At 35.5% G+C, this 26,182-nt stretch overlaps 1 protein-coding gene across 2 annotated transcripts; it reads right to left on the bottom strand.

The window, feature by feature from the left end:
- Positions 1-1,720: 1,720 nt before the first annotated feature.
- Positions 1,721-18,453, bottom strand: LOC128557123 (uncharacterized). Of its 2 annotated transcripts, XR_008371049.1 has the most exons (10): positions 16,685-18,453; positions 15,871-16,013; positions 10,936-11,078; positions 9,314-9,427; positions 8,355-8,421; positions 7,180-7,415; positions 6,441-6,699; positions 5,783-6,011; positions 4,160-5,265; positions 1,721-3,983 (listed from the first exon to the last, which is right to left on the bottom strand). XR_008371049.1 is itself a non-coding variant. In XM_053543875.1 (9 exons), the coding sequence occupies exons 6-9, from the start codon at positions 7,351-7,353 to the stop codon at positions 5,133-5,135; spliced, it is 795 nt and encodes a 264-aa protein (XP_053399850.1). In that variant the 5' UTR covers positions 7,354-7,415; positions 8,355-8,421; positions 9,314-9,427; positions 10,936-11,078; positions 15,871-16,013; positions 16,685-18,453; the 3' UTR covers positions 1,721-5,132. The 2 variants fall into 2 exon arrangements, 1 of the variants encoding a protein (XP_053399850.1); XM_053543875.1 differs by having other exon boundaries at positions 1,721-5,265.
- Positions 18,454-26,182: the final 7,729 nt, after the last annotated feature.

Here is a 26,182-nt window from a genome sequence, read left to right as displayed (position 1 = left end):
TAGAATAAAGCCTGGATTCGGCGTACGGAAATGAAAATCAGTTTATGAATTAAAGGCAACCTGTGAATAAATTTATTACATTGTAACAGTCTCTCTCTTTCTAAAGTTAAAATATGATATTAAACATCTGTGACACCGTTAAATAATTCAAAATAATGTCTTGAAAATCAGCTTCAAATAGGCGGTTCACTTTAATCATGGCCAAATATCTCAGAAATAAGCACAAGGACCTATACATTTTATTTCACTGTATTATACGCCATATGTTTATTTAGGACTGTGAGAAGTTTCATTAAAATCTACATTGTGGAAAATTTTCTATTCGCGAAAATGTTATGAAAGTTGCTATTTTCCCATAGACTCCCATTATGAAAACTTGCGTGAAGTCCGAAATTTTCAAATCAGTCTAGCAAAAAAATGAAGCACACGACCCTATCCTTTTTATTTGCTGAATTTTCTAGGTATATTCTGAAGTTTTGATAAATCAGAGTTTAATCAAATTCTACATTGTAGAAAAAATTTCAATCCAAACGTGCAGAACTACCTTAACGGGTTTAGTTTTCACTACAGTGTAACATAATTGAGCCGTGCCATGAGAAAACCAACATAGTGGCTATCTGCGCAGGCTGGTCAGGATCCATGCTGTTTGCTTTCAAAGCCTATGGCAATCAAAGAAAGTGTTAGCGAACAGCATGGATCCTGACCAGACTGCGCGGATGCGCTGGCTGGTCTGGATCCATGCTGGTCGCATAGCCACTATGTTGGTTTTCCCATGGCGTGGCTCATATTTTCGTGTGTTAACATGGAGCTCTAAAGAGCTATTAAAGATTAACTGTATTTATTAGTAATCTGTCTTGCTGTCATTCTTGTTACTTTCAAAAGAGGTTATCATGATACATCGTTTTTTTTTTCATTTTAGACTTTTCTATTTCTTATTCAACTTTTAAAAAAGGAATAGGGGACCTGTTACTTATTATTACAGAAAAAAATAGGCTGCAAGCATACTCGTCACAGCCATCAGCTTTAAAGGCACTGACCTCCACAAGAAAACCAACATAGTGGCTATGCGACCAGCATGGATCCGCGCAGTCTGGTCAGAATCCATGCTGTTCGCTTAACGGTTTCTCTAAGGTTTTAAACCAGATGGTCTGGATCCATGCTGATCGCAAATGCACTACGTTGGGTTTTTTTTATGGTGCAGCACATATCATACACATTCGAAGATGAGTTTTTAGTGTGAAGATAGTGCAGGGTACAGAAGATGCTCCAGTTTCAGTTTACCTGGTTCTTTAGCATGCCGTGTGTAAAGCACCCATACACGGGGCTCTTATCCCTGTTTTTAGACTCAAACTCACAATCCCTGGTTACCACTGGACAAAAGAATACCTTCGTGTTGATTTTATATAATTGTCCAACCATATCATATGCTAAAAGAATTTTTAAAATCAGGCCACTATTTAAGCAGATATGGCATTTTGAAATGTAAGAAAATTCATGGCTAATCATTTGTTTTAAACTGATTGATTTTTTTGTTCGTTGAATTACGTAACAGTGCTATTTAAAGCCGATTTTGAAGATTCTTTAACTGCTTTATATACTTAAGATGGCCTGTCAGACAGTTGAACATAAAACAACTTTGCCTTTGCATTCAAGGCAAATGACTTCTTCACACAGGCAGCAAGTTTAACTATTATAGTAGAAATAAAACAAACACTTGTAATAAAATGAGCATTTTTAATTTCTAGTAAGTATCACAGACTCTGATGACTAATCAAAATCATCTTTAAAAAAAAGCAAGCATCAACAAACACTTAGGCAAATGTAACAATAAATACATACAGTAAAACCTGTATAAAACGACCACATGGTGTTTATTTGAAGGTGGCCTTCATTCACAGGTTAAATACACTTTATTGGTTAAGAAATCAGTGGCTTTTACAATTAGATGGTCTCTGATCAGATGGTCTATGTTCACAAATGGGCTTTAAACACAGGTTGACAACCATTTTATAAACACCAACAGCCTAAAATAGCCTTTATTTGCAGGTGGCCTTTACTCACAAGAAAATCCATTTCAAATGGTTTGATCAGATAAGAAATTGATGACTTTAAGAGCGGAGTGGCCTCTGTCAAGAGGTGATCTTTAGCACAAGTTGATAAACCTGTACATAAAGACCACAACCTGAAGAACCATTAGACTGATCTTTCTTTATAAGTTACCTTTATTCAAGGTAAAACTACATTTGAGCCGTGCCATGAGAAAACAAACATAGTGGCTTTGCGACCAGCATGGATCCAGACCAGCCTGCGCATCCACTATGTTGGTTTTCTCATGGCACGGCTCATTTAAAATGGTCTGATGAGATCAGAAATATGTGGCCTTAAAAGCCAGGTTGTATCTGTTCACAGGTGATCTTAAGACCAGGTCTGACTGTACATCATACAGTAAACTATTCATTATTAATTTTGGTTCTGTGGCTTTTCTTGTCTTTTGCAATCCACAAGTCAGTAATTTCTCTTAACTTATATAGATTACACACTTAGAAATACATTTCTTGCAGAAAAAAATAAGCACAGACATATTACTTTTAGTTCTGATCATTAATTATGATATAAAGTAAAATAATGAAGGTTTTAGAACAAAATAAAAAAAATGATTTTAAAATATTACTGAATATGTACATTTGTATAATGATTAAGCCAAAAACAATTTAAATGCTACGGTAACCATTTCAATCTTTATGGCAGTAGCAAATATGATAATGATAATAAATACAATAAAAAGAGTTACTAATATCACTAAACGATATAGAAATAACAGAATAAATTATACATCTTATTAACAAGTTATCATTCTAAGATATAGATGTGCTTGAAATAAATGAGACAGCTACAGCTGATGTCTGTATTGCAAAACCTTTTTGTCAACACCAAGATTTAATTAAGTTTATAAGCTATTTTTTATTTATTATAGCACAGGTGAAATTTCCTCCAGATATAGAGCTCAGTTGGGAAAGAGCTCAGCTGCAGATAGAAATGGTCTGGAGATAAAGCTCACCTGCAGATAGTGTTTGTCCAGAGATAGAGCTCAGTTGGGATAGAGTTCAGCTGCAGATAGAGCTGGTCTGGCGATAAAGCTCACCTGCAGATAGTGTTTGTCCAGAGATAGAGCTCAGTTGGGATAGAGCTCAGCTGCAGATAGAGCTGGTCTGGTGATAAAGCTCACCTGCAGATAGTGTTTGTCCAGAGAAAGAGCTCAGTTGGGATAGAGCTCAGCTGCAGATAGAGCTGGTCTGGCAATAAAGCTCACCTGCAGATAGTGTTTGTCCAGAGATAGAGCTCATTTGGAGAAAGAGGAGATAGAACTTGTCTGAAGATAGAATTTATCTAGATAGAGCTTGTCAGGAGAATAAGGAGACAGAGCTTGTTAAATAAAGACAGATCTTGTCTCAAGATATAACTTGACCAGAGATAGAGCTCATCTCGAGATAGAGCTTGTCTAGAAAAAATGCTTCTCAGGAGATAGATCTCAGCTTGTGGGGAGATAGTGCTCGCCTGGTAGAAAGGGCTTGTGAGGAGACAGCATTGCCTGTTAGATAGAGCTTGTGGGGAAAGAGCGCTTGCCTGTTAGATAGAGCTTGTGATCTCTAGATTCATTGTCTTGTATTCTACCTGTTCAGTTTCTGACTGCTAGGAATATTGCCATCAGCGATATTAAGAAGTTATATCCATGTGTATATTATTTTACAAATTATTGTATTTTTCAAAGTGTATAAGTTTTCAGAGAAAAAAAGTACTATTAAGAATTTTGTACAAAAAAAAAATTATTTTGGAACATGAGAATGAATATGAAAACAGATCTTAATTTTGACAAAACAAAATCTCCTGTGTATATTGCTAATGTGTTTCTATTGCAAGTCCATACAAAATCAGCACATTCACACTAACCTGTACTGACTATAAAACCACATAATAATTATTATCTAGGTCTAAAAACTAATCCAGTGTATATAAAATAGGCAAAAAGACACTTATCATTTTTATTTCAAAGGGCTTGCAAAAAAATAACTGTTGACTGGCTGTTTTTTTGCGTCACTGAGTTTTCTTTCGTGGTTAGCTTGTAAACGACTCTTTTCACGTAATTTAAAATTCATGTTACGAGTTATATTTTGGAACATACCTTATACACCTCCAATAATTAAGGTTCATATCATAAGATGTTTTATTTGTAGTTTATTTGTATACAACTATAAAAATGCAATCATCCTAGGTGCATTTATTTCAGGGTATACGGTAGTGCTTGTTAATATTGCGGGTCAAAAGAAATTATTAAAAAAAAATATTATCTAATCTACAGTAAGATTTAGCTCCCTTTCTTATTCAGTAAAAGATAAATGCAACAATTTTGGTCTAAAAACCTGTTACTCGATACTAAAAAAACTACTTAATAAATTCATTGTAAATACCATATATGTTGTGTGGTGTATAAACATACAAGAAACTGTTTTAAATTTATTTTAAGCCAACAGCACATAATGTAATAATTTGATATTGATACTAATAACTAATAGTACAATCTAGACTGTATTCTGGCAACAGACAAGGTAAGATTTACCCCCCTTGTATCAATCTTGGGGGTTTCTAAATATCTGTTGTCATTATTATAAACAGTCTATATACAGTGCTAGCCTTTGTATCTTAACTGACTATACTATGAGTAATATCCCTTGTTATGATTTATATCATAGTATACTCCCTTGATCTATAGTCTGTATCCACAAACAAGGTGCTGTCTCTTGGGGAAATGGCTGAGATTGTCTGTATTCGTCTCTATAACTTCTATATTTTTTACATTACCTAAAACTGACAGTCTGTTTCTAAAAGCTAGTCTATATGCACACATTTTACTGTATATTACCTTACATTTCTTCATAAACATATTTCTCAGCCACTGTGTATATCTATGTTATATAGCCTTTTTCATAAACTAATCACTTTCTCAAACTGATTGTTCCCCTTGATTTCTTCAGTTTCCACAAGTCAATTCTTAATTCTTGAAGAATAGTTTCTGTGTATTTTCTATAGTTAGTGAAGCTTTTATTTGCTAGATCTAACGTCAGTTTCAAAAAAAGTTATTCTCTATCTCTATGGGAATGTATATCATCTGTAAGTTTTCTGTACTTCATATCCATTAAATATCCCCTGGCGTTACTGTAATATTCTTTGCTCAACCAGAAACATTGGTCAAATGTGGCATCAGATGACCTGTAAAAGAAACAAAGTAAGCAGTTCAAACTGATGACTTTTAAAATAATGGTTGGGTATCATGACTTACATTTGAAATGCGGCATATCGGGATAATTTGGACTGTACTGCTATGAAATTGTGTTGGTGTAATTCTTTTTAAAATGAAGTAGAAATACTAAAATATGAGCATGCAAACAACTTGTAGGATCAATATTTTAATTACAACAAATTTGATTAGAAATACTAAGACATAAAATCTGCTATGAAATATACTGAATACAACGAAACTATAAAGGTCAACATTATTCCTGATTGTCCAGCGTGTAATATAATCTGGATGTCATTTTAATGCCTGTTTTTACATTAAAGAATTCAATAACATTTATTTTTTTATATTTTTTACTCGGGCTAAAGATCAAATATTTACGTAAGTGTAAATGAATATTCATAGTACAAAGACTGTTAGCTGTGCATGATTGAGCACCACAGACCTCGCGCATAAGGTATGATGAGGGTTATTTAAGGTTATTCTCACCTTTTTCCATTACAAAATTGTACAACAAATGGGTTAGACTGTATCACTTCTGCTGGCATAAATGTCATACTATGCTGGCTGACAGGAGCTAAAACATGGGACCAGTCTTCATGGCGAGTCTGCCGTTTCCCGACCTCAAAAATATGGTTTGCGTTTTGCTTGCTCATGTCGCCATCCAGCCATTTAATGTAGTACTGCTGTCCAAGACCAACTCTTGAATCAACCACAGCTTGAACATAAAAACAAACAAAAATAGAAAAATAGAAAAATAAGTTTTCATTGCTTGTTGCAATGTCAGTAATTCTTTCCCATGGACAAGTTAGGTTGAGTGCATATTTTTTATGTATTCTTATTGCAAGTGAACTGAAATAGTGATGTAACATTTTCCATCAGTCAGAACTATAATATGCTCATTAAATTCACTCTGATGTAAGTTTTTTCCATATTGGTTGGCAGACAGTTTATGGAAAGTCAAAGTTAAATAATACTTCAAGTCTATTAATAACTTTTGTCAACTGTTCTGTAAATTTTTAAAAGAATATATATTTTCAGTCGCGCAAAACTTCAAACAAATCCATGTAATTTTCAAAACCTGACAGTCCACCTTTATCAACAAACAAGAAATCATAGTTCACAAAGCTGTAAGATTACTACATACCAAGTTTATACAAGCCAGTATCATCGTCCCTGGCAACAACTGAAAGTCCAATCAAATTCTTCTCACATCTCTTTATATATTCGACCACTTGTTCATATTTTGCCTTTGAGATCTTATATACTTCTCCTGATGTCAGTTCAGAAATATTTCCATCGAAAAACTCAACCTTGACACTGCTGTTAGCGTATGTACCGAGAACCTCTGCCGGGGCATAGCTAAATACGTATTTAGGATGTAAGCCTATCACATGATCTTCTGGCTAAAAAGTGCATAGAATATATTGCGATTATGTAGAATGTAAGTAAAACATCAATCTATTTATAAATTAATTTGAAATAGTCATGAATATTGACACCATTATCTCTAAATATAGAACTAAATTTACCTGTGAAGCACAAGTTATGAATAATTCAAATGTAGAACTTTTCTAACAATAAAATCACAAAAATAAAAGATGTATCAATCTAATGTACAGCATTTACAGATAATAACCCAGCAGCATTTACATAAGTCTAATATCGGGCCGCTAAGGGTCTAAATAGTGGTCCAATATAAATTTTTGAAAGTTGACATAATATCGGCCTGATATTGTTTCCAAAGAAACAGCTGTTAGCTGTTGATGCCTGTTTTTGCAGAATGTCGCACAAATATTATAAACAGAATTAATGTTTGCTGGGAAATATAAACATATTTTTACGACTCCTGAACAGCAAAAGACAAGAATACCCATAGTGTATACCTGTATTGCATCAAATCTGTGTTCAGTATCTGTGAGAATATCATCTCTTAGTATAGTCTCCATGTACCCTGTACAGTCCCTAATCACGTATTTCTGGTCTTTCCCATCAGCGACAACACAGCCCCTGTAGAACCAACCATCATCACGCCATCTTGCCAACACTTCCTGGTTCATTCGTAACCCTGGTGATGACCTCCGCTGACTCTGAAGGTCAGGTGACTCTCCGTAGCTCGTACCTGCAAGGTAATGAAATAAGCTCACTTCAGTAAACAATTGTTTTGACATATAGCTAAATTCTGACTTCAACCCTTACCCTACTAAATTTCTATAATGAACTTGTCTATCTTTAAATTTGGACAGTACCATTAACTGTTAAAAGGGTGCTTACCAAAAAGATACTGACTGTATGGCGAACAGTGCAGACCATGATCAGACTGCATGGATGTGCAGGCTGATCTTGGTCTGCACTGGTCACAAAGGCAGAATCACTTGCCGCCAGCAGGCTAAAGGTTAAGGAAGATCCAGGTGCACCTCTAGACACTATTTCATGAATGGTTTGGCACCTTGGAAGAACATCACATGCCAGATGTTTGGCTTCTTCACATGATGACCCAACTGAGACTCAAACCGGACTGAAGGGCAAGTGTTCCAATGTCAGTTATCTTAACTGTTCAGCAAAGCAGATCCCCAATACCATTAGTTATACTGATGCAAAATTTAAACAGTGAAATAAAAGAACTTCTTCCTTTGACAATTACATATTTTGAATAACAAAACTACCTAAATATTGACTATACAGTCAAACATCATTTTCTCAAACTGGGGTAATTCAATCACCATGGGCACCCTTCATTTGAACTCATGGTCAGGTCCCAGCAAAATTTCTGTGTAATGTATATTGTTTGTTGGCTCAAGCTACCGATAACTCGAACAAATTCTGTCAGTCCCAATGAGTTCAAGTTAACGAAGTTCGACTGTTTATGATTTTTCATAAAAAAATTCCCTTACACCATTTTGCGTTTTAGTGATTCATATAAGCAAAGAAGTATAAATTATTATTTTTATAGCTCTTTGCTATAAGTAAATAAGCAAGACAGTCTTAAATTTGATTCTAAAATTTGCAGGTACTTATTTGTTTTTCGTTTTGGTGTTTTTGTTCAAAATAATTTTTTTACCATCAGGACTTCCTTTTCGTCTCTGTGGTGATGTGTCTGTATCAGATGATGATGATCTACGACTTTTCTACAAAAAAAAAAGGAGTAGTGTAATAATTGCAATATTCACACAATATAAACAGTACAAGTACTAAACAGTCTTACAGGCAAGGATTATTCTGGCTAGATGTTGTCTTAGTGGTAACGTAACTTATTGTCAAAAGGTGAGTGGAAACATAACTTATTGTCAAAAGGTGAGTGGTAATGTAACTTACTGTTAAAAGGTGAGTGGTAACGTAACTTATTGTCAAAAGGTGAGTGGTAACGTAACTTATTGTCAAAAAGTGAGTGGTAACGTAACTTAATGTTAAAAGGTACGTAACTTATTGTCAAAAGGTGGGTGGTAAGGTAAACTTTTGTCAAAAGGTGAGAAGTAAAATAAATTATTGTCAAAAGGTGAGTGGTAATGTAAATTACTTTCAAAAGGTGAGTGGTAACATAACTTAATGTTAAAAGGTGAGTGGTAACGTAACTTATTGTCAAAAAGTGAGTGGTAACGTAACTTAATGTTAAAAGGTAAGTAACTTATTGTCAAAAGGTGGGTGGTAAGGTAAACTATTGTCAAAAGGTGAGAAGTAAAATAAATTATTGTCAAAAGGCGAGTGGTAATGTAAATTATTGTGAAAAGGTGAACTGCACAGCTATATAGATGTATGGTATTACAATATGCATGAACTATCCATGGTTTTGAGCATTCCAAATACAGAAAATATCAAGAAAACTGTTAGGGACAGGACAAGTGCTTGTGCTTGCGTTCAGATGTTGCATGTTCAGATGCTTGTATATTTATCCACTCGGACAAACACCCTCATATTTTAATTCCTGCACATCTGAACTCTGAACCATGGTAAATCAGATTATAAGCCACACAGAGGCCTTGATTATTGGATAATTAAACATAGGAGAAGAGGGAGACTTACTGTTCTATCAGAGCGGTCTGTGTGTGACGACTGTCCCGACTCATTGTGGGATACATCTGAGTCTCTGATCTTTCGCCGAATCTTGTTAATTTTTCTTGCTTGCCGCACCAATCTCTACAATGAAATGAACAGCCTATGGATTCAAAAAATTGTAAATAAAAAAGCAAGGAAAATGTTTTCGAAAATGTAAGGAAGTTTTCTTAAATGATCTTTGTACCATATCACAAAATTTAAGCAAAACTGTACTATCATTTAAAACAAGAGCTGTCAGTGGACAGCGCGCTTGACTATTCTCAGTGCTTGATAGTATAATATAAGCGATGAGTAAAACTTTAACATTACAATAAGCATATTCTAAGTCAAAAAGGGGTCATAATTCAGTCAAAATGCTTGATAGAGTTGCCTCCTCCTTTTTACAGACTAGGGTCATGATGGAAAACAAGTATGCAAAATATGAAAGCAATATCTCAATGGACTTTGAAAATATTTGGGGTGGTATGCAAACTTTAACGTTTGTGTGACGCTCATGCTCACGCTGACGCCGAGGCGAGTAGGATAGTTCCCCTATTCTTCGAATAGTTGAGCTAAAAAACACACCTTCCTAATAACAGCCACCATCCCAACATTTACAACAAAAAAAATGTACCTATTAAATGGATGCAACCTTTTCACAAGATGCAACTTCACTGGGGCTTTTATTTTGGTGGGATGGAGTGCGGGAAGAGTAACTGGTATATCTAACAGTTCTAGAATATTTCAAATATTTCAGTTGGTACATAAAAAACAAGAGCTGTCTCCGTAGGATGACACATGCCCCCGATGGCACTTTGAATGAATAGTTATGGCCAATGTTAGAGTTTAGGACCTTTGACCTACCGACCTGGGTCTTGGGCGCGACACATCGTCTTACTGTGTCACACATTCATGCATAGTTATTTTAAAATCCATGCATGAATGACAAAGATATGGACCGGACATGCCCATCAATGCACTATCATGAAAAATGATCTTTAACGTCTAAGTGTGACCTTGACCTTTGAGCTACGGACCTGGGTCTTGCGCACTGCACGTCATCTTACTGTGGTACACATTCATGCCAAGTTATTTGAAAATCCATCCATCGATGACAAAGATATGGACCGGACACGCCCATCAATGCACTATCCTTTAACGTCTAAGTGTGACCTTGACCTTTGAGCTACGGACCTGGGTCTTGCGCACTGCACGTCGTCTTACTGTGGTACACATTCATGCCAAGTTATTTGAAAATCCATCCATTGATGACAAAGATATGGACCGGACACGCCCATCAATGCACTATCCTTTAACGTCTAAGTGTGACCTTGACCTTTGAGCTACGGACCTGGGTCTTGCGCACTGCACGTCGTCTTACTGTGGTACACATTCATGCCAAGTTATTTGAAAATCCATCCATCGATGACAAAGATATGGACCGGACACGAAAATTGCGGACAGACCGACAGACTGACAGACCGACAGACTGACAGACCAACAGACAGACAGACAGTTCAAAAACTATATGCCTCCCTTCGGGGGCATAAAAATCACATTTTTATATAAAATTATGTTAGTTAAGGGAATTTGTAAATAAAATGACACACCCTTTCTTGTCGAAGTTGTTTGCGTTTTTGTTTTTCCAGTTGATACTGTAGGGCTTGAATCACTTCGTCTTTCTCGTCAACATTTACCAACTTGGACGTCTTGGTGGAATGACTTTGCTCAGACAATGGCTCATTGTATATATCTGAAAAGAATATAACAAGAACATATTGTGTACGTATAATTTGTAAATATATTCCATGGCCTGATAGAGTCACATAATGCACTGAAACTAGATTACTTTGTTTCAATGACTTCAAATTATGATGATTGCGACTCAAGTATTGTGTAAATAGGTTATTAGCTTTGTATCTTGAAATATGCACAAGTTCTGCAGCAGAAATATTACGAGACTTTAGGATCGCAACATTCTTCCTCTGAAGAATGAGTGCATATTTCTCGGTGCAAAGATAACTAGAACTGTCACAGGAGTGACTCATACCCCCACCATACGGTCTTGTCACAGAAGAATGGCAACCATAAGGAATCTTAAAAATACTTTGGAGTACTTCATCCTGGGCTTCCACATAGAAGTAATACTAGTATAATACTAGTATAGTAATACTAGTAAATATATTAAATCTCTAATATTAGAGATACACTAAAAGGGAATACAAAAAAGTGTCTTACCAACCCATGTTACCACGGAAAAATGTTTTTACCTTTTACATAGGACTTATAATAAAAAAGTTAGAAAAATACCTGAAATATTGAAAATCTAAAAATAGGATTTCTAAAAATAGACTAATTCCTGGAATTTAAGGGGAAGAAACTCAGTGCAAAGGTTAAAAAAAGGTTACTTCCCTTTGGCTCTAAGCCAATCAGAATGAGATATAGTGAAAATACATCAAAATTAACCTTAAATTCTAGGTAAAAGGGGACACAATTCAAGAAAAATAGTGTCAGAGTTATGCACCTTGTGTCACATGATGTGGGTGATGAGGTGGAACATCTATTTTAAGTCTGAATCAAATCCATTCAGTAGTAATTGAGATATAGTGAAAATACATCAAAATTAACCTTAAATTCTAAGTAAAAAGGGGCATAAATCATGAAAACTTGGTGTCAGAGTTATGCACCTTGTGTCACATGATGTGGGTGATGAGGTGGAACATCTATTTTAAGTTTGAATCAAATCCTTATAGTAATAATTGAGATATAGTGAAAATACATCAAAATCAACCTTAAATTTAAAGTAAAAGGGGACATAATTCATAAAAAATTTATGTCAGAGTTAAGCACCTTATGTCACATCATCTGGGTGATGAGGTGGAACAACTATTTTAAGTTTGAATCAAATCCATTTAGTAATAACTGAGATATAGTTAAAATACAACAAAATTAACCTTAAATTCTAAGTAAAAGGGGACATAATTCATGAAAACTTGGTGTCAGAGTTATGCACCTTGTGTCACATGATGTGGGCACATGATGTGGGTGATGAGGTGGAACATCTATTTTAAGTTTGAATCAAATCCTTTTAGTAGTAACTTAGATAAAGTGAAAATACATCAAAATCAACCTTAAATTCTTAGTAAAAAGGGGCATAATTCATAAAAAAATGGTGTCAGAGTTATGCACCTTATGTCACATGATGTGGGTGATGAGGTGGAACATCTATTTTAAGTTTGAATCAAATCCATTTAGTAATAACTGAGATATAGTGAAAATACAACAAAATTAACCTTAAATTCTAAGTAAAAGGGGACATAATTCATGAAAACTTGGTGTCAAGAGTTATGCACCTTGTGTCACATGATGTGGGTGATAAGGTGGAACATGTATTTTAAGTTTGAATCAAATCCATTTGGTAATAACTGAGATAATAGATTTCGGGACGCGACGGGACAGGACGGGACGGAACGCGACGGGACGCGACAAAACTGACTCCTATATACCCCCCTCAAACATGTTTGGTGGGGGTATAATAACCTTTTTTATTACATACGTATCTAAACATAACATATAAATGTAATGTAAATATTATGAATATGTTCAAAAGCCTGAATAAGATTGAAAACACTGAACTAAATAAAAGAATTAATGTGTAATAGGAGCGGAAAAATGTGCAGCCCGATACAGGACTCGAACCTGTGACCTTCTGCATGCAAGTCAAATGCTCTACCAACTGAGCTAATCGGACAACCGATATCACACACCCATTATATACATTATATACACACTGCTACATTCCTCCCTCCTTTTTTTCAAAGACAAACTCAGATTCTTTTGACTAACCCAGCCATTGCTTCACCCTAGCTCTAGGATTCCTAGGCTAGTCACCACACTCACGGCACCAATGTAATAGGAGCGGAAAAATCTTACTGCATTCTTTTGATTTGCAAAAGCAATGGGCGATAAAGCACTAGGGATTAAAATTCTGTTATTAAAACAAAAATAGGTTTTATATTTATTTTACATGATGATGAAACAAGTCCTTTCAATTTAAAACTACTAATGGCTACAAACATTTTTCTCTTAGCATGTCTCAAAAACTAGATGCCCACAGGCATCATGTCGAGCCCGTCAGCTGTCAAAAGGACTGGGAGTTGACACGACATTCTGTCATATTGAGGCAAACATTTATGCCAAATAAAAACAAGAGCACCGCCTTGCGGGTGCTGACGCTCATCTGATTTTTTTTGTATAATAGAAATATTGTCCTACCCATGATTTTCTAAATCTAAAAAGGGCCATCATTTTTGCAAAAAGCAGGATAGAGTTATGTTTCTTGATGTACCGTGTCCACTTACGATGGTGAAAAACTGTTGCAAGTTTTAAAGCAATAGCTTTGATAGTTTATGAGAAAAGTTGACTTATACATAATACTCAACCAAGAAAATGATTTTCTAAGTCCAAAAGGGGCAATAATTATTGCAAAAAGCAGGATGGAGTTATGTTTCTTGCTGTACAGGGTCAGCTTATGATGATGAACAAGTGTTGCAAGTTTTAAAGCAATGGCTTTGATAGTTTAGGATAAAAGCTGACCTAAACATAAAACTTAACCAAGAAAACTGATTTTCTAAGTCCAAAAGGGGCAATAATTCTTGCAAAAAGCAAGATGGAGTTATGTTTCTTGATGTACAGGGTCTGCTTATGATGGTGAACAAGTATTCCAAGTTTCAAAGCAATAGCTTTGATAGTTTAGGAGAAAAGTTGACCTAAACATAAAACTTAACCAAGAAATCTGATATTTTCTAAGTACAAAAGGGGCCATAAATCTTGCAAAAAGCAAGATGGAGTTACGTTTCTTGCTATACAGGGTCAGCTTATGATGGTGAACAAGTATTCCAAGTTTCAAAGCAATAGCTTTGATAGTTTAGGAGAAAAGCTGACCTAAACATAAAACTTAACCAGGCAACGCCGACGCCGACGCCCGCTCAAGTGATGACAATAACTCATCATTTCTTTTTCAAAAAATCAGATGAGCTAAAAAGATTGCAGAAAGTTACAATATCAGTTTTTTGTAGTAACAACAAAGGGAAGTAAATATTTAAAAAAAAAAAAAAATTCTAAGTCCACATAAAAATCCTTACCAGTAGAGATAGGCAGGCCTCCTAGCAGGCCTGAACAAAAATAAAGGTTTTTATAAAGGCTCCAATCTATGGAAATAAAGGCCTTTTAGTGTAAAATATTAAAAAATAAAGAGTAAATAAAGGCTATTTTTGTCGGAAGTCTCGTTGGAAACACATAATATATATAGGTATTTACTACATGTATGTGGTCTGGTGAACACAACAGCATTCTGAAAAACTCAAGATGAAAGATACACAAGCAGTATCCTAATAACAACACTAAAAAGGGGGGAAGAAATACAGTAATATAACCATTACTTGCTTTAAACTGGCATGGCAAGCAGTCTGAACAAAAATATAGGTTTTGAGTGAAAATTACAGGCTATTTGGCCGTTTTAAAGGTTTTTTCAGAAGATTTAAAGGTTTTAAAGGTTTGCTCTGAAATTAAAGGTTTTTAAAGGTTTTAAAGGTTTCACTAGGAGGCCTGGATAGGTGAAAATACACCTCAAAATTGGATGTAAAATGCATGTTGTAATACAGAAAAGTGGTCTTGATTTTTCCCTATGACCAGTATTAAAAAAGTTACAATATAAGCTATTTATAGTAACAACAAAGGGAAGTAATTCTAGGTTCTTGCGCATGACACTCCGTCTCATGATGGTGAACAATTGTGCCAAGTTACATCAAAATCCCTCTATGCATGAAAAAGAAATGCTCCGACAGTCATTCTTGTATCTGACCTTTGACCTCTAAGTGTGACCTTGACCTTAGACCTAAGGACCTGGTTCTTGCGCATGACATTCTGTCTCATGGTGGTGAACATTTGTGCCAAGTTACATCAAAATCCCTCCATGCATGAAGAAGAAATGCTACGGACAAAGTAGTCATTCTTGCATCCTTTGACCTCTAAGTGTGACCTTGACCTTAGACCTAGGGACCTGATTCTTGCGCATGACACTTCGTCTCATGATGGTAAACAATTGTGCCAAGTTACATCAAAATCCCTCCATGCACGAAGAAGAAATGCTCCGGACAAAGTCAATATTGAATTTAACCTTTGACCTCTAACTGTGACCTTGACCTTTGAGATAGGAACCTGGGGTTTGCGCATGATACTCCATCTCACTGAGGTTAACATTCATGCCAAATAAACAAGATTGCTCCATGCATGTTAAAGTTATGGTCCGGACAAACAAATCCGGATGGACGCACGGACGGACGCATGCACATACACCGAACAGCCATTTGGACAACTATGTCTTCGCTTCTGCAAGCAGGCTCGACAAAAAAAACAACTGTTTGTCAGCTGGGTTATTTACAGTAACAGACTGTTTCTTATTGTATATTATGTGAACTCCAATGATATTTTTCAGTGACATAACAGAATTACTGAAGCATGACAGATAGGTGTGTTAAAGGTACCTTTTCTTGTGACATCAGCACTTCCTAGCACAGAGTCTGTCCTTACATGTGGGGTTTTGCGGTGAGCTGAGGGTGTCGGTCTGCGTGGCCGGTCATATGGTGACCGTGCCCTTGGAGTTGAACTGCCTTTACTTCTATCACTCCTGTTAACAAGAGAAAGATGGATTAAATATGCTGACAGTAGAAAAATATATAGTTCTTTTTTAACTTTAGGCACTTGGCATGGGGCTATTTTGCCAAACTGGGCTGAAAAGGCTTTTGCAGTCATTACCTTAAAATGAATTACATGCACCTATGAAATAAGGCATATTATTGTTTTCCTTTTTTATTTACTGGTACATTTTTCCTTTAGGATAAAATTTTTGGTGTAAAATGTGCATTTATTAATTTATTTTGTTGGGTTTAACATCGCACCAACACAATTATAGGTCATATGGCTACTTTCCAGTTTTGATGGTGGAGGAAGACCCCAGGTGCCCCTCTGTGCATTATTTCCTCACGAGCGGGCACGTGGGTAGAACCACCGACCTTCCGTAAGCCAGAATTCAATGCCTCTAGTGAGGCTTGAACCAACATCAATGAGGGGCAAGTGATTTTAAGTCAGTAAACTTAACACTCAGCCATGGAGGCCCCTGTAAAATGTGCAGGACAATGGCTACATGGCATATACTGCTGATACTATTATCAAAGTTAATTACATATAAAATATCCATTATTATGATCCATAGATAAACCTCAGGCTTTATGGCAAATATTTAAATTCTAGGCAATATGTTTAAAATAACATACTTTATACAATCTACAATATAATTACCCCTGGCTCCTTGAACGAGACCTTGACCTTGAACTTTTACTTGACGACCTTGACCTAGAAAATAGAATCAGTATGATAAAGCTCACTCCTAAAACCCATGTGAAACTTTCAACTGTAATCAACTAAAAGGAGCTAGACACTAAACACTACAGCATGCTCAGTAGTAGAAAATCTGAATACATTTTCTTTCGGAATAAGTTTGTTACTGTATAAGCAATGATATTTTCTTTGATCTACTATTTACTTATTATGCAGTAGAAATTTTACCTGCGCCTCTCATACTTGCAGGCTTCTTGTAAGAATATGCTTGCTGACATGCAAATTCAAGACAGTAGCATTCAGAATGGCAAATTCAAGACAGTAGCATTAAGTATGGCAAATTCAAATTCAAGACAGTAGCATTCAGAAAGGCAAATTCAGGACAGTTGCATTCAGAACGGCAAATTCAAGACAGTAGAATTCAGAATTTGCAAATTCAAGACAGTAGTATTCAGAATGGCAAATTAAAGACAGTAGCATTCAGTATGGCAAATTCAAATTCAAGACAGTAGTATTCAGAATGGCAAATTCAAGACAGTAGTATTCAGTATGGTAAATTCAAATTCAAGATAGTAGCAATCAGAATGGCAAATTCAAGACATTAGCATTCAGTATGGCAAATCAAATTCAAGATAGTAGCATTCAGAATGGCAAATTCAAGACAGTAGGATTCAGAATGGCAAATTAATAAAAGCATAGGTTTGTGACAGACAAGTTCAAGAAAATACTTCCATTTTCAGAATGGCAAAAAGGAAATACATTTCTACAAATGATAAGTTCAAGGAAGCATTTTTTTGTTTATCAAATTCAACAAATGAAAATTTCAGATGAATGATTTTCCAGAATGGCATATTCAAGAAAATACAGCTTTGAGCATACCAAAGTTAAGAAAGCATGCAAAGATATTAAAAATGACAATGATGGTCATAATGATAAGGCGTAAAACAAACTGTCTGTTTCCAGTAACATGCTAAAAAAATTAGGGTAGGTAGATTTGTAAATTTTTCTTTTTTAATTTTTTTTTATTAAGTGAGACTTTTCGGAAATTACTTTTGTGTCAAAAAATGAATACAAATAAGGGTTTATGCCTTTACAGCATCAATAAGTTGATAACTAACATCACATGTTTAAAGCATAACAAGAGGGCCATGAAGGCCCTGTATGGCTCACCTGACCTATTGACCTAAAGATCATCAAGATTAACATTCTGACCAAGTTTCATTAAGATATGGTCATAAATGTGGCCTCTAAAGTGTCAACTAGCTATTCCTTTGATTTGACCCCGTGATCTAGTTTTTGACCCGACATGACCCAGATTCGAACTTGACCTAAAGATCATCAAGTTTAACATTCTGACTAAGTTTCATGAAAATACAGTCATAAATGTGGCCTCTAGAGTGTTAACAAGCTTTTCCTTTGATATGACCTAGTGACCTAGATTTTGACCCCACCTAAATCAGATTTAAACTTGACCTAAAGATCATCAAGATTAACATTCTGACCAAGTTTCATTAAGATATGTCATAAATGTGGCCTATAAAGTGTTAACTAGCTTTTCCTTTGATTTGACCTGGTGACCTAGTTTTTGACCCGACATGACCCAGATTTGAACTTGTCCTACAGATCATCATGTTTAACATTCTGACTAAGTTTCATGAAGATACAGTCATAAATATGGCCTCAAGAGTGTTAACAAGCTTTTCCTTTGATTTGACCTGGTGACCTAGTTTTTGACCCCACCTAACCCAGATTTGAACTTGAGCTATAGATCATCAAGATTACATTTTGACCAAGTTTCATTAAGATATGGTCATAAATGTGGCCTCTACAGTGTAAACTAGCTTTTCCTTGCCGAAAAAAGCAAGGGTATATAACTACGTCTTTCCGTGGTTAACATGTCTTTATGCACAAACCTGTGTTCAGGACGAACATTTCGATTTTTTCCGAGCTCCCTGTCGTTAGAGTTCATTGTTTACCACATAGAAGGTCCTGTGCGCGAACTGAGAAGGATCCGTTTTCTCATTTACCACAGAGCGGAATCCGATATGCATACACACCGGGTATTAGGAAGTTGTTCGCTATACGTTTAAAGGAAACTTCGGATAAAACGGGGAAAATCAACTTCACCTAGCGGTCTTTAGAGAAGATGTCGTTTGAAGAAAAGTGTGGACGGACGATGGACGGTGAGCGATCACAATATCTCACCAATGCACCTGAAAGAATCTTTCAGGAGAATCAACATCACAAATAAATATACTCTAATTTATTTTCTTAACTGAAATCCTGTCATTACTTCTCTATTGGTTCGATTTCTATTCCATTATTTTGTTGGTGATTATCAGTGACTACTCGAGAATCCTTAACCTTTAGCCTGTTGGTGGCAAGTGTTTCTGCCTTTGCGACCTTCAACACCCCTTCAAATGGCAAATAATTGTTCCTTCTCTTGAGAAGGAATATTTTAATTCGGTAAGTCACACTTGACTGAGCTACTGATATCGAAAGCTGTTGTAATTACAAGCTGCCAATTAAACTCTGTGACCTTAGAAATAACCTCTGACGTTAAACTATTCTTTCCTAATTGAGGCGACTCTCTGACTGAACGCGTTCCATGGATTACATATTTCTAAACCCGAGGATGATTGATTGATTCTTTTATTTCCTCCATTCTTGAAGAACATAACATATGTACATTCAGTCGACCAGATAGACATATATCAGCAAATTTAAATGTAAACAACTAAATATTACCGTTACATTCAAAATATGGTTAATATGTGAAAACAAACCCCATAGCGACCCTCTAATTATGCGCAACAAATTGACGCATCGAATCGTAATGGATTGACCGGGTCAATGTTTTATTGCCGTATTTACTCTACTGAAAGTGGTAACATATTTAATTTGTTGTTGGATTTAACAATTTATGTTAAATAACTAGCGTTAATACTTACCTGACATTTTTTGGCAGTATAAAACAGACATTGCAACCAAAATTTTACAAGATGTTCATTTTATATTTATATAGATGTGCCCTAGAAGGAACTTTTGCTATGCTTTAACTTGTAATAAAAATAAATGGCACTACCCAAATTGAATGATAGACCAGTCCATTTTAGATATTTAGCACAATTTTGCTACTTCGACACTAGAACTAGCAATTATAATCTATGTCTCCTATACGGAATCAACATCCTCACATGCGTTCATTATAGGCCTAATTATAGTAAAGGAACCTGTGTGGGAACCATCTGGTCTAGCTGCGAAATGGCGAACAGGTTTTTGAACACATATTTTTCACTTGGCATGGCCACAGAGGTCTAAATTAAAGCTGTTTTCTGTTTTAATTTCATGGTAACTGTATGTTTGACATTTTGGTAGAAAAATTGAGAGAGGAGGTTGTATTTAGTGAAGTGAAACTCAGTTTAAGTATGAGTAGTACTTCCAGGTCACAGCAATGTGATTTTGATGTGATTTAACAGTAAGCAAATGTGACAAGAGAAATCTCTCTTAGAAGATACATAACCCCTACTTTTCTCTTCATTTTATATCAGTTTTATCATAACTATTTAAAATTAGGTAAGGATTTGTTCTCTAAAATGGGTCTAGCTATGTTTGGTAGCTCTTTAAAAATGTAAGTTTTATATAGAATATAAAGGAAGTACTATTTAGTGTAGTGTGACCTTATAACCACTACAATTTCACAAGAGAGAAAGTCACATGACACTGTAGTACTTGATCTTTTATCTTCTAAACAAAGGTCTGAGGATGACCTATTCACATTAATCTTTCTGTATACATGTATTTGGATTTCCGATATTGCTATTTTTATTTTCGCAAATCTATTTTTATTTGCACCAGTCAGACGACTCATTTCAACAATCATTTGGCTGAACTAACTATCAAAATAGCGTCGAATGTCACAGGGTGACCAAAAGGGGCTCGAACCCGAGACCTCTCGCTTACAGGGCGAGTGCTCTACCGACTGAGCTAACCGGCTGCCTGACACATATGCTCTCCTTACGTGACCAAGTCCCTACCGTTACATATGATACCTCTCAAAACACAAGTGCGCAGTCATGATTTGGTCGTCATAATAAACATGAAAAACCCAGGCTAAATATAGATTTTTAAACTTCTACTTTCACTTTCAAAATGTTGAAAGCAAAGCTCTGATTGGTTAGCGGAAGGGTCGTCAGAACTAGTTTATCAATAGCACGTCTTCAGATCCAAATCGTAGCGTTAATTGGAGATGTACTTTAGTCAGATTGCAAATTCCGGCATTTGCCAATCGTCCAATAGATATTTTTGACAAAAATTACTTCAATTTCTTATTTGAACAATTATGTGCGCGAATATTACCATTAAGATGCGAATAATGCAATTAAAAAAAAACATATTCAAATCTGGTTAAACAACGCGTGATTGCTGCGATTAAATCACCGTAAGGGGAAGTAATCGCTGTGCATAGAGTTTGATGCGGAATATTTTGTGCGAGAGTCATTCTAAAAATAATGACAATTCCGCAGGAATATGGTGAACGATGACACATTTATGAGCTGCAGCGTTGTGATGGATCAGTTAGACATCGCGGAGACCAATCTTTCGACACATTTTTTCTTTGTATCGATTAACTGCTTTCAGTACTTTGTATCCTTAAATCTGTCCAGTGACAGGTTTTCTGACAGTGTAGGAATTTGTACAACAGTACCCCTTGAGTTAAGAAGATGGAATACAACTTTTAGTTCTTTTTGCAATTACTGGTGTAGGGTCACCTTTACACAGCCACTGTCTGTCGTCAACGCAACGCTGTGACTCGTAAAAGTATATCCAGTTAGGAGCTGTGACATTGACCGGCGTGGAATGCACAACTTTCATGAGAGTTTGAGGATGCAGTGCACGATATTGATATATTGTTGGTATGTTTGTTCAACTGAAGAGAGTACTTTCTACATTGCCGACGGATATTCAGGATACCGACGGCGTCGTATTTTTTTTAGAATATTTTAGATGTCCGAAAATGGGCTCGAATCTTTGTTACTGCTGCAATTCACAGCGTCCGGGTGGATTTGAGGATGAATTAAACCATGTGGATATATTGCTGGTATGTATTTTCAAATAATAGTACGTATTACATTGCCGACGGATCTTCAGACTAAAAGACAGAAAATGTTAGTAAGGAAACGTTTATTAACACTATTAAGTGAGTTGGAATTGTTCAGAAAATGAAAGACAAACACACCAACACCAAACAAGTGGCCAAAAAATGCAAATTCAACTGTTGCTTACAAATCATAGAAATTTATGTGCGAGAAGAGACATCTGGATGGTTGCATTGTATGATATCGAGTGGTCTACAGGAAAAATCACAGACATAGCTTATGATAAAGTTCTGATTCATTTCCATACTGAATCAGAGAAATATATTAACAAATGCAAAGCCCCGTTCGTCCAAGATATTAAAATGATAAAAGTATGGTAATTTTTATTTAGAACTGACAGGAAAATCGGGAAATGTTCGAGGTTCTGTGACGGGCGAGGGTACCAACGTATCCCGAGGGATTCTGAAGATGTTATAACACGAAATGAACATGCGCTAACGCTATTCTAGTATGAAACGCGAAAAAATCATCAATTACCAACGCCAAGTCTTTAGAAAATCGAAAGAGAAGCTATGGCACACTGGCAGTTTTAGAATAGCAGATTAATCCGCCGTTCTATTTCCGCACTACTTTTATTGAATACCACATAATTTCTATGTAAAAGTTCCTGGTCAGGTTTAACACTCATTTCAATGCAAATGATAAAAGAAAATATATCAAATCATACATCTTTGAAAAGCTTAGATCACAAGTTTTCTTATGGCGTAAACTTTTAGAAAATCGAAAGAGAAGCTATTTTTAAACGATTTTTTATCTCTCGTAATAAAAACTTGAAAGTACCAATAACTGTTCATATAACTTCAAAACATTGTTCTTGATAATGTTTGTACTTTAATACATGTTAGAAGGTCGAAATTAAACGTACTACTGACGACATTGAATAGTATTCAAGATTAGAGGTTGACCGACTTCAAAGGTCATGCACATCTCTACAAAAATTCCATTGAATCGCTGCAGACAAAATACGACACAGTCAACAGTAAAGTGTTGGTTCAGGAATCAGGAATATCACTCTTTCTATCTATCTTCCGTTGACGTCAAACCCCTTGCGGGAACGTAGACGTTTTGCGCGTCAAAATCAAAAAGAGAAAGAATACAGTGATAAAAATTTAGAGTGGAAGAAACTAAAAATAACTTTGGTGATATAAAAAGGTTAAAACTTGAGTTTGCAGGATAACTTGTATTAGTCAGTGGTTGCAGTAATTAACCTCTAACTTAGGGAATGGCCATAGCAAACACATCGGGTCATTGGGGTCAGGTAATCTACGATTGGGATAGCAACCAGATCATGATGAATCTTATAGAAGAGCGATAACTTAGAATCTATACGCCTTAGATTCAGTCGACGAAGATTTAGGGAGTGTAGCATATCTGTTACACAGGAAGTACGGCCGTAGTCGGTCTTGATCCAACGGGCGGCTCTCCTTCGGACGCTTTCAATTTGGTCAATTGAGTTTGGGTGTGGGGCGACCATACCTCGGAGGCATATTCGAGCTGGGGTCGGACTAGAGTCTGGTAAGCAATGGTCTTAATGGGTTGGGATTTGACCTTAATGTTTCTTCGTAAGAACCCTAGGGTTTGGTTAGCTTTCTTGGTTGACCTGTTTATGTGATTGTCCCATGATAGGTCATTTGAGATATCTACGCCTAGGTATTTAGCTGAGCTGACCGATTCAAGTTGGACTCCATGTAGGTAATACTGGGTAGGGATAGGATGTGTCTTTCTAGTGGCGTGGATCACTTGACACTTGGAGGGGTTGAACTCAATATCCCACTCCAACCCCCACTTTTCTAGAAGTTTTAGGTCATTTTGGAGAGTGACAGATTGGTCTGCAGATGACAAAGTTAGATGATTTTAATCATATTAGGCATTTTGAAGTATTATCAACAAATTAATTTTCTGACTATTGTGCTTTGCGTATTTGTATAGAACGAAAACGTCCACTTGTTGTACCACGTGACATTAGTACTCGCGAACTGTTTTTAGCATGGGATGAATCACGCACCGATACGTTCCGTATTAAATTATTGGACAACATAGATATTCTTGACCGATTGACAAGCAATTTGGATAACAATAGTATTAATGATTCGGTTCGGTTATTCACATCGTTTATGCAGGACAATGCATTCAATGTATTTGGAAAAACCAGACAAACAAATACTTGTAATAATACTTTCAAACTGTGTCGAGATAAAAAAAGCAATGGTTTAATAGAGAGTGTTTTACGGCTCTTAAGGAATACAATAAAGCTAGAAATAATAATGATTATTATTATAATTATTTATTTTAGGATATAGTACACAATACGTACAAGACAAACAAGTAAATTATGTATCACAGACAAAAGTGGCAAATATTAAGAATCACCATTAAAACAAGACATTATAAGAATTAAAACAAGTTAGACAGTCTGCATATAAAACCAAGCGTACTTTTACTTATGACCAAAAGGGAGATGACTACTAAACGTTTAAAAAAAGATTGTACTATGTTCCTATGGATAACCCATTAAGCTAATGCCAAAGTTTATGTAAAAAATGAATAACACTTAAAAAATGAAATCCTTTGTCAAGATTTAGGTTCAAAACGGGAGTAAAAGTTATATTCGAAATAAAACAACTAGTAACAAGGAAATATTTCCTATTAAAAAACGTAAATATATATAAAAACAAGACGTAAATGTAAAACTAGTTTTGGAAAAAAGGAGGGTGTTCGAATTGTAAATTTAGCTAAGACAAGCCCGAAATCTTTCTGGAAAAAAAAATGAATGTACAATATAAAAGAAATAATGTTCAATCAGATACTAGTACTTTAAATATAAACAGCTTGCACTCGCATTTTAATGACTTGTACGGATCACAGCCGGTCGGGAACCAAAACAACACGGATCCCAGAATAAATCAAACACATGATACGGATCTCTAGACTCGGACTTTACTATGAATGAACTGAAAAATGCAGAGATTTTGCCCAAAATAATTCAAAAAGCCCCGGAAATGATCATCTTATTGCAGAAGTTTTGAAACATTCTTTTGATATAATATCACCTTTTTTAACTGTCTATATAATAAAATATTCACTGATGGTATTTTTCCTGAAAGCTGGGAAGAGAGTATTATTATTCCTATTTATAAAGGCGGCAGTCCGGACGAAGCCAAACATTATAGAGGTATAACCATAAATAATATATTATCAAAAAATTCTTCAAAACTTGTGGTTAGTCGCTTAACAGAATGGTCCGAAAAACATGAAGAATGTATTGACAATCAGTAAATCAACAGTTGATTGTATTTATATTCTACAAGCTCTTATTTCCAAAACATTGGCTAAAAAAAACTTTATGTTGCTTACCTTGACTGGGATGAAAATGTTTGATCGAATTGATAGAGTATATTAATGTGGAATAATTTACTTAATGAAAATGTCAGTAAAATATTTTAAAACGTTAAGTCATATATACGTTATAAATCTAATAAATCGGAATTCATCAACTCAAACATTGGAGTGAAACAAGGAAATCAGGCTAGCAGCTTGCTTTGTTTATCTTTCTTAAATGATATTTTAAATAGCTTAAAGTCTAATATCAATGATGTTCTAAATCTAGATGACATAAAAATATTTTTACTGTTATTTGCTGAAGTGTTTGCATATAATCCAGTTTCCTGACAGTCCATGCTTAATGATATAGAGGGATATTGTAATACATGGGGATTACGTCTTAATGTTAACAAAACAAAAGTTATGGTCTTCGAAAATGGTTGACATACGCAGTATGATTTCTATTTATACAATAACAGAATTGACATTGTAGATTCCTTTAAATACCTTGGTGTTCACCTATTCAAAAACGGTAGTTGGCATCGTACACAAAAGCGAATAGTGCAACATGCCTCCTTTTCGTTGCACAATCTGTTTACAGTGTATAATCAACTCGAGTTACCTATTTCTCAAAAAGTAGAATTATTTGACTCTCTGGTTTCCCCAACATTAAATTACGGGGCCGAAATATGGGCTGTCATCAAGGACCGGATGTTGAAGCTATACACTCCAAATTCAGTAGAAACCTCCGATGCGTTAAAAGGTCCACTAATTTAGATGCTCTCTATGGTGAACTTAATAGAATACCGATGAAAATACACAGAACGTTGCTAATGATAAAATACTAGCATTAAATGACCAATCCCTGTTATTTGAAACTTATAACATGCTTAAAACTGACTTAGACAACGGGCTATACTACAACACAAATAATTGGGCTTATCATATAAAGCTTATTCTTGATGAATGCGGCTTGTCT

Source organism: Mercenaria mercenaria, chromosome 5 (assembly GCF_021730395.1).
Source record: "Mercenaria mercenaria strain notata chromosome 5, MADL_Memer_1, whole genome shotgun sequence".
Classification (NCBI taxonomy): Eukaryota; Metazoa; Mollusca; class Bivalvia; order Venerida; family Veneridae; genus Mercenaria; species Mercenaria mercenaria.
The sequence above is the reverse complement of the archived record's forward strand: the minus strand, read 5'-3'. Positions and strand labels throughout refer to the sequence as shown.